This window comes from Triturus cristatus, chromosome 1_2 (assembly GCF_964204655.1).
Source record: "Triturus cristatus chromosome 1_2, aTriCri1.1, whole genome shotgun sequence".
Taxonomy (NCBI): Eukaryota; Metazoa; Chordata; class Amphibia; order Caudata; family Salamandridae; genus Triturus; species Triturus cristatus.
In genome coordinates, this window is record NC_140580.1 from 75417323 (window position 1) to 75433152 (window position 15830).

At 43.9% G+C, this 15830-nt stretch overlaps 1 protein-coding gene across 1 annotated transcript in view; it reads right to left on the reverse strand.

The window, feature by feature from the left end:
• The window catches only part of LOC146866832 (disintegrin and metalloproteinase domain-containing protein 9-like), a 762935-nt gene that overhangs the window by 47168 nt on the left and 699937 nt on the right, over positions 1-15830 (reverse strand). The window contains exon 18 of the mRNA XM_085601842.1: positions 3771-3948. Within this exon, the coding sequence (XP_085457968.1) occupies positions 3771-3948 (178 nt within the window). The remainder of the gene's footprint in view (positions 1-3770; positions 3949-15830) is intronic.

The window sequence follows — 15830 nt, forward strand, 5'->3', positions numbered from 1 at the left end:
AGAGACAGATAGAGACAGACAGAGACAGACAGAGACAACAGCAGATAGAGACAGAGATAGAGACAGATAGAGAAAAAGGCAGATAGAGACAGAGATAGAGACAACAGCAGATAGAGACAGAGATAGAGACAGATGGAGATAAAGGCAGATAGAGACAGAGATAGAGTCAGATGGAGATAGAGATAGAGATAGATAGAAGATAGAGAGGGATAGAAGATAGAGAGAGAGAGAGAGAGAGAGAGAGATAGAGACAGAGATAGAGAGAGACAGAGACAGATAGAGAGAAAGAGGTGTAGAGATAGAGATAGATAGAAGATAAAGAGGAATCGAAGATAGAGAGAGATTGAGAGAGATAGGTAGAGAGATAGATATATAGAGAGAGATAGATAGATAGATAGATATGTGTATGCCGGGTCTGGTGGCTCAGTGGACGAATGCGTCCGCTGCAGGGGCCTGTGTTCAAGCTCATGGTCACAGTTTATTTTTTGCTCTAGCCCCGCCCCCACCATTGCGGCCCTCGGCCACAAACCATACTGTAAATTTGACCCGTGAGAGAAAGTTTGAGTGCCCATGCATTAGACTGTTTATTTGAGGAACACGTTGCATTTAGTATTACGATTGTAGCATTAGAGTGCAACCCAGCATCTTCTCTTCTTTTTTCACTTTTAGAAAGTGGACATTTCTTTTTACTTACTGCTCTTTGTGTCTGACAGACACAAAGACAGGAAGGGCTGGATGTGACAGAAGACTCATCTGCATTCATCTACATTCATCTACATTCTGATAATCTTCCTGGGCAGGAAGGGGAGAGGTGGCCTGGCAGATAGGACTGGGTTGGCAGCAATCCTTGTGCATTCAGAGGGTTCCTTTGAAGTCACCCCTACATCAAAGGCACTTTTGGGTATAAATATTCGGTATCTGACCCCCTAAAATCAGACACTTCTGGATATTGAACTGGACCTCTGTCAGAAGGACTACTGTACTGCTTGAAGGACTCAACTGGATTGCTTTTCCAGAAGGACTGTTTTGCTGCTTATTGGCCTGCTGCCCCCTGACTCTGCTGGAAAGACTCTGCCTTCCCTCCAAGTGATCTCAAAGGGCTTGCCGGATTGCCTCCTGTTCTACTGAAGTCTCAGGGACACAACAGACTTCCTACAATCCTGCTGCTGCTGCTGGACTCAGCTTTCTGTGAGTCCTTCCCTTTCCTGAGGGGCCCCCTCTGGGTCTCAGAAATGGGTTCTGCAGCTGCTTTCAGCAAAAAGGACACATTGCATCGATTTCTTGAGAAATTCCTCCACGTCGCACGTCGACGCCAAAACAGAGGCTGCTCGATGAAGAAGAATCCACAGTTGACACGTCTCAACGACATAGCTCAGCACGGCGACAATGGATTGCATTTACTTCAACCGAGCTCGACAACGATGTGGGACACCCTTTTCGTAGCTCGACCACATTGCAGTAGAGACTTGACATCAAGAATAGCTCCTTTCAAGGGATTTCTTCAGCAGGATCTGTTTGGGTCCTGTAGTGGGCCTGCCATCATTTGCGGTCGTCCTGAACTTTGGATTTGCACCAGTCCCTTGCAACCTTTTAACCGCCAGTGACTTCTAAGCACTATTTTTGATTTAATCTTTAAAAAAATCATATCTCGACTTCTACCTAATTGGAGTTTTGTCGATTTGGTCTTATTTTGCTCAGATAAATATTCTCTATTTTTCTAAACCTATGTGGAGACTTTTTGAGGTGTATTCATTGTGTTACTGTGTGTGCGTGTTGTACAAATACTTTACACATTGCCTTTGTAGATGAGCCTGACTGCTGTGGGCCAATCTACCAGAGGATGAGCACAGGTTGCCTTATTCTGTATTTAGCTTTCCCTGAACAGCGTGGTGGCACCAGACGGTAATCTAATCTATCCCACTCCATTGGGCCCCACCCCATGCCAAATAATCCACCCCACTCCAATTCACCCCACTTCATTTAACCCCACTACAGTCCACCCAACTCCAATCCACCCCACTCCATTCCAGTCCAATCCAATCCAGTCCACCCAATTCCCCTCCAATGCACCCAACTCCAGTCCACCCCAATGCACCCCACTCCAGTCCACCCCACCACACTCCAATCCAATCCACCCCACTCCACTGAAGTCCAATCCACCCCACTCTACTCCAATCCATCCACCCCAGTTCAGTCTACCCCACTTGGTCCAATCCATCCAGCCCGCCACACTCCAATCCACCCCACTCCAATCCACCCACCTCCAGTCCAATCCACTCCACTCCAACCTACCCCACTCTACTCCAATCCATCCAACTCTAATCCAATCCACCCCCTCCACTCCACAATAATTCACCCCTACAAACCACTCTACTCTAATCCAATCCACCCCAAACCAATCTACCCCACTCCTCTCCAATCCACCCCAATCCAATTTACCTTGACCCATTTCAATCCACCCTCTCTAATCCACCCCACTCCACTTAATCCAACCCACTCTGCCCCAATCCAATTCACCCCAATCGGCTCCAATCCAATCCACCCCTTCACACTACCTCAACCCACTCCACCGTATTCCACCCCACTCCACTCTACACCACCCCACTCTATGACACTGCAATCTATGACACTGCCCTCTACGACACTGCACTCTACAACACTGCACTCTACTGCACTCTTTGCCACTCAACCACTGAACTCTACTCCTCTCTACTCAACTCTAGGACACTTTACTGCCCCAACTCCACTCTACGACATTCTACTCCAACAAATACAGTAAACAACACTTTACTCCCCCCACTCCACTCTAGGACACTCCATGCCAATAACCTTTAGCCATGCTGAACAGCAGCCATGCTGGTGTACAACATGCCAAAAACACATTGCCAAATGCAATAGCTCTTGCATAGGCAAGGCCTATTAGCTTTGCCAATGCTTGTTTTACACTTGAAGCAGTCTAACATGCAGTGTGCAGAGTGAAGATGTGCAGTCCAGTTTTGCTGAGATCTAGGTGGATAGACCCCTGTTGCTTTCCCTCTGTTTGACTTGCTCCCTTCAATGCCAAACTACATATAATGTGGGGGCAACAGTGTAGCAATTCTAGTATCTGCAGCCCATGTAATTGTTATGATAATTCCAAAGGCAGCAAGGGTTTGAGGGGTACAGGGAATGGGGGTGTAAACAGGGATTGGGAGTCTGAGAGATTCAGGGTATAAGAGTCTGGGGACACAAGGCTTGGACGTCTAACCGAGACAGAAACCAGAGGTTTGCCTGGGGGTGGAGCAGTGGGAGTCAGATGGACAAGGGGATCTGGCGTTTCAGGTAGACAGGGATTGCAAATCTCAGGAAATTTGTGAACCATGGGGATTGGGAGTCTAAATGACAGAGGAATCATGAGACTGAGGAATAAAGTAATCAGGAGTCTGATGGACACATGAATTAAAGTATGAGGGACCCAGGGATCTGACGTTTGAGGGACATGTACAAGGAGTTTGAAGGAGTCAGGGATGAAGAGTCTGTGAGACACAGGGATGAAGGATCCAGTGTCCAGGAGTCGGAGGGACACAGTAATACAGTGTCTAAAGGAAACAGGGTTTAGGAGATTGATGAAGCCGGGGAGCAGGAGACTAAGGGTCACAAGAATCGAGAGACTGAAAGTAACAGGAATGAGGAGTCAGAGGGACACAGGAATAAAGGATAAAGGGACTCAGAAAAACAGGGATAGGAAGTGAGAGGTCTTCAGACTAGGTAGGTTCACAGTTGGTACATACCAGATGGTGGAGATGGTGGAGATGTTGGAGATGGTGGAGATGCTGGAGATGGTGGAGATGCACAATCGGTGCTGCATGGTGGAGGTCCACTATCACTGCTGCCACCAAACGCGGATACAGCACAGTATGGTGGAGCCCAGCCATAATTGCAGTGACAGTTTCCTTTATTGTTACATACCTGGAATGCCAAATAAAAGCAAACCTACATTTAGCGCAAAAATGCCTATAATGGGACTGTACTAATTTATTATTCACACAGTGCCAATACAGTGTAATAAATCAAGAGGTTGAGACAAATCTCTCTCTTACAAACACACACACACACACACCTTACAACAGGATAACAAAATATACAATTTAAAGTATATAAATCAATTATAAAAGTGAGTATCCATTATGAACATATCAACATTACAATTAAAAAAATTGTAAATTCTAGAAAAGTTAGCAATTAATTCAAGTCAGTATGTAGATCCAATACATCTTAAATTTTTCCTTTATTAGCAAATCTGAACATACTTCGTAACTAAGGGCGACATGTATTATTATTTCAAGTAGCGATTACCTAATTGCGATTTTTTCTGAATTGCAATTAGGTAATCACTATTCCTAATGTATGAAACTCTTGTTTCATTAGCGATTCCTAATTGGTCGCAAATAGACCTACCTTATGCATATCAATGAGGTAGGTCGCAACTTGCGACCCATTAGGAATCTACGCCATCACAGGGATGGTGGCTGAGGTCAGCAGACCACCATTTTTGTGATTGCTTTTAACTAAAGCAGTCTATTTTTTTTTTTAAATGCAGCCCATTTTGCTTAAGGGAAAATGGGATGCATTTAAAAAAGAAAGAATGAAACTTTCAGTTTCATGTTTTAAGAGAAGGCAGTGTTCCTTAAAATAAAATAAAATAAAAATATTTTTTTCCATACTCAAAGGAAAAGCAGCCCCCTGGGGACTCCTTCCCATTTCCCAATGGGTTCCCACCTCCTTCAAGGAGTAGGTAAGATATGAATGTTTTGCAACCGTAATTAGGTCACAAAACATTCATGCATCCGATTCAGATTCGGTATTTGGAAGGGACTCCCTAAACATGGCCATTCCAAATACCGAATCTCAAACACAAATTGCAATTCGGCAACTTGTTATCGAATCACAATTTATGTTTCATACATATATAAAAGCATTTTTGCGGTCGGAAACGGACCGATTGGCCGTTTCCGACCGCAAAAATGCTTAATACATGTGGCCCCTAATATCTTTGCTGATATAGAATCTTGGTACAGATAAAAAATTACATGCAGCATATCCTGAATACCCCATTGCTGTAGGATAGATACATGTTTCTCCAGAAGTATGTTCTGCCATTTGCCAGATTCCCTAGGAGAAGTAAACTTGTTAAATTGTCAAAGAATCTATGTAAATTGAGTCCAGTAACAGAGGTGGCTCCTTCGCTAAGGCGGAAAAGGGAAACATTAAATGATAATACCAAGGTTATTATCATTTTTTGGTTTCTGCGGGTCTGGGTTAGGGCGGGGCAGGGCTGGTGGCTCAGGGAGGAAGAGTGGGCTGTGCACACTAAGGGCCTGATTCCGATGTCGGACGGACCGGAGTCCGTCCGACATCGGTCAGGAACTGTAACCGAACGACCTCCTGTCGTCGGTTACAGACCTGCAAGTAGGATCGGTCGCATGCCTATACCTTTCAATGAGAGCATGCATTCCGAACGGAATGCATGCTCCCATTGAAAGAGCAGAGGTGCAGTTCATCCCTACACCCCGTGGCAGGCCCCTCAAGGTGCCTGCCACCGGGTGCAGGGATTAAAAGGGGGGCACCGTAGATGCCCCATAGGCTGTCATTCGGCGGCATCGCACTCATGGGGGCCCTGCTGGGGGCCCCCAAAGACAGTTTACCACTGCATTATAAGTCCCTTTTGTAAGTGAACTAGAGAAACTAAAGAATTTCAGCTCAAAGTAAATGCATTCAAACTGTATTGCTCCTGTTTGCATTTATCGGATAGTTTTGTACTTAACAAAACTATTCCATCAATTTACTCCAGCTTCTTTGTAGTAGATTAAGTTAACAAAACTAAGGTGTGATCATAGTTTGAGTTCATGCAAATGATTGGTAGGGTTAATATATAGGCTAGAGGAGGGTAATTTTTGCTAGATTTCAGGGATATGGTTTCAAAGAAGAAGAAGTTATTATCTATGGGGTGAAGTTTGGTCACTTTGCAGAAATACAGTAATAGAGAGTAAAGCAGACACGTATGCAAAAGAGGAGGCTACACTCAGAGAGATTAAGGGCTGCAGAAGACAGATGGTGAAGTAGTAGAGGGTCTTCTTATAGAAAGGACGAATGGGATCAATCAATAGATTTAGTCAAGTTCAGGTTTTCATGCAAGAACGTGGAATATAGTGGAAGGAAGCTGTTTGGGACCATAGGAAATCTGAGGATGTTAAAACTGTTGTATAACTGATGGTTTGTCACTTGTCACATGTGAACAGGTGCTATAGGCTGTAGCATCGTTAGTGTTCTATTTGGCAGTTAATGGTGTTGAAACCTTGTCCTTTGATATTTAACATGTCTTTGTGAACAAGATCATATAGATTCTCTGACTGTGAATAACCAAGAATTAACCATTCTTTTGAATTCCAAGTGCTTCTCAGAGGTAGGAAGTTCCATAATTTTGGTTGATAGTATTTGCTGATTTTTGATTGAAGGATTTTTATCCTTTTCCAAATATTGCTGTCAGTGATGCACAATAGCTTGGAAGAGGATCTTATCGTAATTGTGAGCTATTGCCGAGCCTTCAGGACAGGAGACATGCACTTTTGTATTTTTACATTTAGGAGGAGTCTTGATGCTGAATTCTGAATTCTCTGCAGTCTTCTCATGTTTGAGGGGAATGCTGTGGTGTGGTCCATTAGCATTACTCAGTTTAGAGAGGATGAATGATGTTGTTTGTATCTTTTGAGATAATCCAAGATGTGGAAGGCTATATTAAAGTGTTTTTATCATGCAGAAAGTGAATTTAAACAGCTTGTCCATTCTCATGAAACGTATAGAATCAAAAACAATTCAGAATTTGTTCCTGTTTAGCTATTTTTGCCATAGGTCCCCAGTTCATCAGGCCAGAAAGAAAACGGATCATAACTTTACCATTCACCATAGGTCAGTATTTCGGTTTCTCCAACATATAACTTCATGGGATTCCACGTCATTCATTGATCTGTGGCTATGAGGCAGGTATTGATTTTTAATTTTCATATGTCCTTAGGGTTTTTCAGTTTGAGAACATTTTGAGTGTCATCCACATAGTTATAAGACTGCGGGTTCAATATTGATGATAAGGTCTGGTAGTCATTTCAGGTAAATCTTGATGTGGTGAGATGATAGATCCTTGTAAAACTACTTTTATGTTGTGATGATGTGATGAAAAATGGGTTATATGAATCACATAGGATCTGTTGTTCAGGTGAGAAGAAATGTATGTATGCATTGTTAGTTTCCTGTGGGAAAATTCCTGAGTATGAGAAGCTATTGATAATATTTCTGATTGGGAGAGCCGCAGATGCTGATAGAATATTTTTGAAAATTCATGGATGGTTGGGGTCTGATGGGCTGATGGCCTATACCGGGTACTCACATTTTGAGGTTGCAATTTCTTGAAAGTATGAAATAGATAGAGGTTATTTTTCTGATGTGATAAATTTTGGTTGTATAATTGAGTCATGGTTATTTTTCTTGATTGTTAGATATAAATCCAGGTTATCTGCTTTAGTTAAATAATGCTAGCTTATTGCAGAACATTTGTAAAGGTGGGGTTGAGGATTGACAGCTATATGGAGGTACATTTTTGACTGAATTGTAGATTTTCCCTCTTGGCATTGTCAATCCAGCTTGACATGGGGATTTTTGGGGCTTTTTCATATATATTTTGTCTATTCTGTTGTTGGTGTGTGGATGCATTTTGTCTTAAAGGTTCTAGGATTTGTACCATCTCTATTGAAGTGTTGAGATTTCATTTATACTTTTTAGCATTCATCAGAGGAGTTTCCTTTTCTTTTGCCTTGCTTTAAAGTTCTTATTGGAATTAGTATGTGTAGGGCTGTGGTCAACCCTCCGTTCAGCGTTTATTTACTGAACATATTGTCTCCAATTGTGTGTTTGTGGCTAGGTGAGTTTCTGACTCCTACATTTTAACTAGTTCCACTGTGTATAAGTTGTTGGAGGGGGTGTAAATCAGCTGATATTGTATTTGGAATCATGAGTGAGAAGATGATGTGATTGCCAGTCCATGTGACTGGCAAATTTTGTTGAATTGTGATTAGTTCCAGGCAGAGCAGATCCAATCCAATGTATGTCCTGCTATGAGGTTTGGTCCAGAGATAACCGGTTTGAGGTTGTGTGAGTTTAGTCCTGATATAATGGGATATGGCTGGTTTATCATGCCAGATGTTTAGGTTACTGTGTATATTGGAGAGCTTGGGTGATAGATCCGATAATGAGTCTAAGAAAAAATCTGTAAACACCCTGTTGTTAAATGGGATTTTAAGTGCAAGCTGCATATGAAAGTGGAGCTGGGCTTGCATCTAGTAAGAAGGACTTGACAACTTTGTATTGTCACATCTTCCATTTGGTGATTGCTATTGTATATAAAGGTATACCTAAAGATGGTATACGTAAACACGGTAGCCAGCAAACCTCCAATCCTTCCTAGTCGGGTGTATGTAATGGCTCGATATCACTATGGTATACATTCAAATATTGGAGTAATATCCTTTTCCAACCAGCGTTTTGTGCTAAATACTATATCTTGCTCTATATCCATCAGTAGATCAAAGAGGTTGTATTTGTTTTTGCTCATTGAAAAGGAATTCATCAGCAACCAATTCAGATGGAGAGCCTTTCTTTTGGGGATGGAAAGGTTTGTGCATGGGTTGTTGTTGATCTCATTCATTGAGCTTTTTGTTGATCTGTTATCATTGTTGGATGAAATGTGTTCCTCACGTGCATGAAACGATGGGTGAGTAGATAGCACGGATGGAGTGAAGGTGTTGGGATTTTGTTTTTCCTCCTATTCTCTGTGCTCCTCAAACAGGTTTATTAGAGATTTTGATGGAGCAGGTTTTTGAAAAAATAAAACTTGCTAGGATTGAACCCTCAGTAACATTTTATTAACAGTGTGCTGTGAAAATTTTATTAAAAACGCTAAAATAAGGGGAAATGCTTTTGCGCATGCGTGAACTTATGCGTGTACTAATGCATTAAAAACTAGGCCACAGACGCTTTTGGCTAAAATAAAAATAAAAGACTAATGCTGCTTTTTATGCACGTTAATAATAATCGCTAGGAATAACACAGGTTGTGCATGGGTTAGTGCAATGCTGGGATAGTGCGCATTGAAAATTACATTTCATGAAAAATAATAAATGTTTGTATTTTTCTCTGTAGAAAAGCAAGCATGGCCCTACACTTCCGCATGCAAGTTTGGGGTTAATATTTGCTAAAGGCAATAAATGAATAAAAATGGACTTTGAATAAGAAGAGAGAACGCAGAGGCATGAAAAATCACCTTCATGGTGTGCTGACTGACTGTCAAACTTTGGATATCAGTGGAAGCAAACAACTTCCTTCTTGTGCTGGCTGAAGCAAACAATGGAAGCACAGATATTTGCAACATATGATAAACTGTAGGAAATATTTACTATGATTGTGTTCAAAGTTTGTTTCCTGGGAAGAATCTGTCGTAATGCTGAATGTTCAAGACAATGGGGCATTTAATGAACTGGTCATGATGAGAGTCGTGTGACAGAACACCCCCATTTTTTAGCCAATAAGAGACGGAGTTAGTGTTCATATTGAAACATATGTGGGTTGGACGTTTAGGTTTTAGGGTATAATTGAAAGTCCCCAGGGAGAGTGATTTAGGGTTGGTCCAGCTGGTGTTTAGCTAGCGGGAGATCGTCGCTGTCATCGGTTTGCTGTTTTTAGATAGAGGCCTACCTGTTTCCTGACTTAATCTTTGCCACTCGACTCTTCTCGAGGGCCTTGCTGCCCTTTTTGGCCAGAGGGTAGATTTCCCTGAATCTTATTTGGGTTAGTATAGATCATTTTCAAAATTTGCATAATCATTTGCAAATGTATTTTGTCTCTGAAACTTTTCTCTCTTGCCTATCCACTCCCTTCAATGTACTGATTATTGACACAAGTTTGTTTTAATTCATTGCTAATTATTTTTCTCTCCGTGATAATCTATGTTTGCATTGGTGACTGTACTTAATGAGCATTCATTTCATATTATTACGATAAATCATTATAATTATACATACTGAGTCTGGTATTATTTAGTAGAATAGAATGAGTTCATAATTATTACCATCAACTCCTCAACTTTAGATCTATCGCCATAAATGTATGAAGAGAAATGCAGGTTCAATAGTGTTTGTGGCAAGTTAGGTATAAACTTGCATCACACTGAACCCAAGCGTGAAGGCATTAGTTGGGTAGTTTAAATGGACCTATGTTTATGAAAATTATCGATCCCTGATCGCTGGATCAGTAGATAGCACGTATGGAGTTAAGGTGTTGGGATTTTGTTTTTCCTCCTATTCTCTGTGCTCCTCAAACAGGTTTATTAGAGATTTGATGATTTTTTTTAGGAGGGTAAGTATGACTTAGAGGGCATTTGTGAAATTGTTCTTCTGTTGAAACTGAAACGAATGCTGGTGTGATGTAGCACTAGTGATGCGTAATTTGTATTATTGGTGATGTTTGTGTTTCTTTTGTGTTTGTTGAAAAAGGATGGCATTTGTGTAAGGGGTGAAGGAGAAGTGTTTGTGTTCTGTTGTGGTGTTTTGATTGATGAAGGTGTCAGATGAGAAAGGAGATTGTGAGTTCCTGGATTATCTGGCAAGGGTGTGGGAGAGTTAGAGACTGGTGTGTTTGAGGGGGCAAATGAAGAGGTGAAATAGCATTGGAGTTCAGATTTGTTATAGGAGATGTGCATGGCAAGTAGGGGGAGGAGCGGGGAGAGTTGTGTGTATAAAACGATCGATAAGACTTGTGAAGTCAGGCTGACATATATTTTGAATTCTGCTGTGGGAGAAGGTCTGATGGGTGATGAGGGTGAGGAGTTAAAGCAGAGGTTAATGGCAGAGTGGGGTAGATTTTGGTGGGAAGATGGACAAGGGAGGTAGAAGGTGGTATTGTTGTAGTAGTGGTGAGGAGTAAGTAAAGAAAGGGTTAATGAAGTGGGCCACAGGGATTAGGGTAGCTAGTTAAGGTAGGAGGGTGATAAGAGAGCAGATATGGGTGTTTGGTGCATGAAAGGGGAAAGGGTAGGCAAATAGAAGGATAGGGAGAGAGGTAAGATGCGGGTACATGCTTTTCAACTGGGATAAGGAGAAACTAGGATTTACATTTATATAGTCTGTTGGTGAGGTTGTGTAGTGGGTGTAGGATTGAAAAACTGTTTGTTTTATCCCAGGAGCAATCATCCTACCTTGTTGTAAGAGGAGTTATTTTCAGGAGCAACTATATTATTTATATTATAATGTGTGATTCAGAGTGTAAACATTTTTCACAACATACATCAACACATTAAAAAAGATGTAAGATACATTACATTACAAAATATATTTTTGACCTCATTAAAATACTAGAAGCAGAGCACAGTGGCCCAAGCCACAGACTGTTTAGTTTCTAGGGCTGTTGGAAGCATGGTGTTGCAACACCCAAAATGATCACAGTGGGGTGCTCTGAGCCGGCATTTAGCCCTTTTGAAAAGCTATCGCCCTGTTCTCTTGTAAACGCTCTTGCAATGAACGCAGTTTGATATTTGACTTATGCTTTTTTTAAATCTTTCACCTGCACAGCGCTTGTGCTGTGGTTGTGAAATATCTGGAATTTTAATATATCTTAAAAGGGTGCTCTTATCAGTTTCCATTGTCTAAGTACTGTGTCCATCAGCTTTTGTGTGGACTTTTTTTAAATATATTTCAAGAATTCTTCTTGTGGCACCTGTCAAGGCTACATTGTTATTATTTCATTGCACATTTTGTTTACTTTCCTTGGCTGCTCGTATTGAAACAGTGCTTTTGCAGATGTATGCAAATGAAGAATATTTACATGGTAGCATGCATGGCTACTTAATGCATGCTGAATTCTTCTCGGTCGTTAAATGCTTCTGGTCGCTTATCCTTGTTACTTTATGTCGTCCCTCATGTTACGCTCCCACGGCACACCCCTCTCACACACACACATACACACACTCGCTCTCTCGAAATCTTGGATGAAACGGCTCCACCTTCAGCCGTCCGTAAACACATTAGCCACCGAACCTTCACAGACGAGTGTCTTCAGAGTCTCTCCGTTTCTCTTACAAATTTCTGCCGTTGTTTCCCAGGTAAAAGAAAAGAGTGTTTAACCCCTTGGGTGCTCATGACGGCTCCATGCTGTCATGAGTCACGGTAGCCATGTGCTCATGACGGCGTGGAGCCGTCATGCCTCTACACTGCAAACTGCCCGCACTATAGTGCAGCAATCTACAGTTTCTTCAACACCGTACGCTGTTTGTGACACTGTTCACTGCCTGTGGTACTGTTCACTCAATGTAATACTGTCGTAGCAAGTGTAGGTTCCATAGAATTGCAGATTGACTGAACTCTTGTGCCTAGGAGTGCAGACGGATTACCACGGCACACTTCCAGCAGCACTGCGCTCTTTGTCAAATACATTCACTACAAGTTCACACTGTCTGTGTCGTTGCACACTGAATGCATGTTATGTTACAGAGATTTGTGTAGCGCTTCATTTCCATTACTAACGGTAATACTGCGTGATGTATGTATAAGTGCACAGAGACACAAACACATTTTAGCACTGCTTGTGCTCTCGTTGCAATACCACAAGATACAATTAGCAATGCGCAGTGACGTTAGCACTGTGCATTGTTGTTTGTATGCTGATGCTCAAAGTTTAGCAAAGTGCAAAAAATATGGCATTGACAGTGACTTCAGCCATAGAAGTGCACATCGAAACACTGCAAAATGGCAGTTGGACTATTGACTGCATACAGTAGTGCACATTGACTGCAGCATTGCACAATGACTCAAGACCTACACAGTGGCTGTAATTCTACTGAATTGGTGCCACCCGGACCTAGGGGGGTGGTGCCCTTGGTTGCATCTCCGGCGGGAGCCCAGACTTCCCTTTCAATGCCCCGGAAGTGAACCAGTGAGGTGGGCGACGACGTGACTTTATCAGGTTGTGCGAAGGCACCCCCAGAAAGATAAAGACGCGGTGTGGACTGGAACCTTCCTCTTTGCTCCCTCCAGCATCTCGGAAGATGGATCAGCAGCATGTTTGGGACCGCCAGTGCTGTGCTTCAGAGCAGGTTGGACCCTCGTTGGTGCGGCAAAGGATCGGCAGCATTGTTCGGCGGGTCCCGGTGGTTCGGCGGTGCACAAGGTTCTCCGTCTTTTGCAGGCTGGTACGGCTGGTCGGTAACAGGTGAGATTTGGAGGGGGCCCCATCGTGTAGTTCGCACACTCCAGCCTTTTTCAGGTGATCTGCTTGTTTCGTGGGTAACTGGTTTTATGCTGTTGCCCTGGGTGGGTAAATATTGACGGGAAGCACAGAGCACGCATGGGGGTTTGTTTGCTCGCAAATCGGGTATTGCATGATGTATGTTTAGAGTCGGCTGCTTAGCAGCATGTCACGTTTGTTTTTGCATGTATTTGTAGTTAAGTCAATATGTGGGTTTGCATGTTATGGACGTTGGCGTCTGGCAGGGTAGTGAGTATCCCCACCTCGCAGCATGTCACACTTTGCATGATTGTATGGTTGGCGCTCAACGTAAGCTTGCATGTCATGGACTCTGGCGGCCGGCAGGGCAGTGAGTATCCTGGCCGAGCACCTTGCAGCATGCCCTAAATTTCACAGGTGGGTGGGTTAGGGGTTATCTGCCAGGGGGGAGGCTCTTCACCGAGCAGCATGCACCGTCATCGGAGTATGGGCCAGTATTCCAATATATGAATTCATCGGTGTTTAATGCAACTGGTGCTTATGTTTGAGCAAAGTGTTTTAAGTGCTCCTGGCTCGTGCGAGCCACGGTAGGTTTGGGGGCACATCAGCCGCACAGATCGTAGCCCGGGAAGCATGGGGGTGGAGGGGTGTAGAGCTCAGGTAGCGGGTGCTCACTGTTCCAATTTGGCAGAGCGGGACAAGGTCCGGGCGGGTCAGCGCGGGTGGCTGATGATTGGTCAGTGTTTGGTGTGGGGGAATGTGCCCTTGGCTCGCTGCCTCCCTTCACCCTGCCTCCCCCACTCCCTCCTCTTCTTCTTCGAATAAACTGAAGATTTCCCAGGCATCTCCGGGTGGCCTTACAAGTAGAGCATATTTTCATCGGTGACTTACCTTGGGTGCATGGAGGGGATGAGCGGCTCCCTTACAATGGAGAATATATACAGATACCAATATATATAAAGGCAGGAAATAACAATTGCAGCGGTGGGCGTTGAACACGGCCGTAGCAGTAGGGGTTAACAGAAGTTATTTTCTCATCCCGTTTAGTGCTTCGTACGCTGTGTTCTCTTTTCGGCAGTGGCTCCTAAGTGTTCCCGGGCTGCCAAGGATGCTCCAGCCACACAGGAGGAGTTTAGATCGCTCATCGAACTATGGAAGGTAGCTAAGACTCACGGCATTGATCGAGCTCTACAGACGTTATCGCAATGGCCTGAAGAAGGGTCTCAACAGGCAGCTCCCCCATCCAAGCGGCAGAGAAGGGTCCCATCTCAATACAGGGAAGCCCTCTAGAGCCTACCAAGGGTGGCTCGCAGGCGCAGGCAGTACCAGCAGGTGAGGTGGCGACGGGCGGCCAGTTTCCAGTGGCTCAAAGCGCGAGCCCAGTGTCCAGAGGGACTGAACATAGGGAGTGCAGGAGGTCTATCGGGCAGATACGTGGGGCACCCCCATCAGAGAATGCACCAGTGGCCTCACAAGAGAAAGGGGGTGCCACCCAGCCCCCTGCAGTGGTAACCCCCGTTAGTGGCACAGCTATACCCCCTTCGATACAGGTTCAGGTTGGGGTTTCATCAGGGTCTCAGCCCAGTGGGCAGGTATCCACCCAGTCGGTAATAAAATATGGCGGGCGGCAAATGTTTGGGTCCAATCGGGGGGGCAGGCCATTCACCACTGGTAGCTGCAGCTACTCCTCAGGCTCCAGCTGCTAATTCTGGCCCAGGGCCACACACTACGTTAAGCCAGGCACCTCAGGCCCCTCTCACCGTCAGCCCAATGCTTTATGGCGGCACTACTCCCGCTTTAACCCCATCCGTTTCCATTATGTGGCATGTGCCAGCTGAAACCAAAGAAAAGATTTTTAAAGGGGAATATGTTGATATCTGTGACCTAATCAATGCGGATGTGGTTCAGGGAAAAAACAAAGTACTCAAGGAGGGCGAGCCTTAACATAAGAAGGTATGGTTAGAATGATCTATCAAGAATTAGGTGACAGGGTTTTCTATTTACTCTGCGAGTCTGGTTGAGAAGTTCCCGGCCGTGGCCGCGCAACTGTTTAGCTATATGTCAATGATTCATGCTGCCGGCTCCAATTTCCCTGACTCCGCTTGGCTACAGTATGACATGATGTTTAGACAATGGAAGGCAGTGAGGGCAGAAATAGCATGGGACCAGCGAGAAATAAATATCTGGCATGCTGAATTCTATATGGCTCCCTCAGCTGCCAAACCGCCAAATTCCTTTCGTTTCGACAGAGGGGTGGGGGACAAGAAACAGGCCTGCTTGCAGTACAACAAGAAGGAATGTAATAAGGGGTCCGCATGCAAATTTAAGCACTTATGCTCCTTTGTGGGACCCTGGGTCACACAGAAACCAAGTGTTTCAAGAAGCTTGGGAAGGCAAGAGACCAGAATACTCCCAAGAGCCGCTAGCTTCTGTCAGGTCAACACAGTACCTGTACTCATCCGTTTACCTGTGCTCGCTCACCTTCTTGGCAGGTATAGTTTTCAGCAGGACGCTCAGCTGTTGTATTA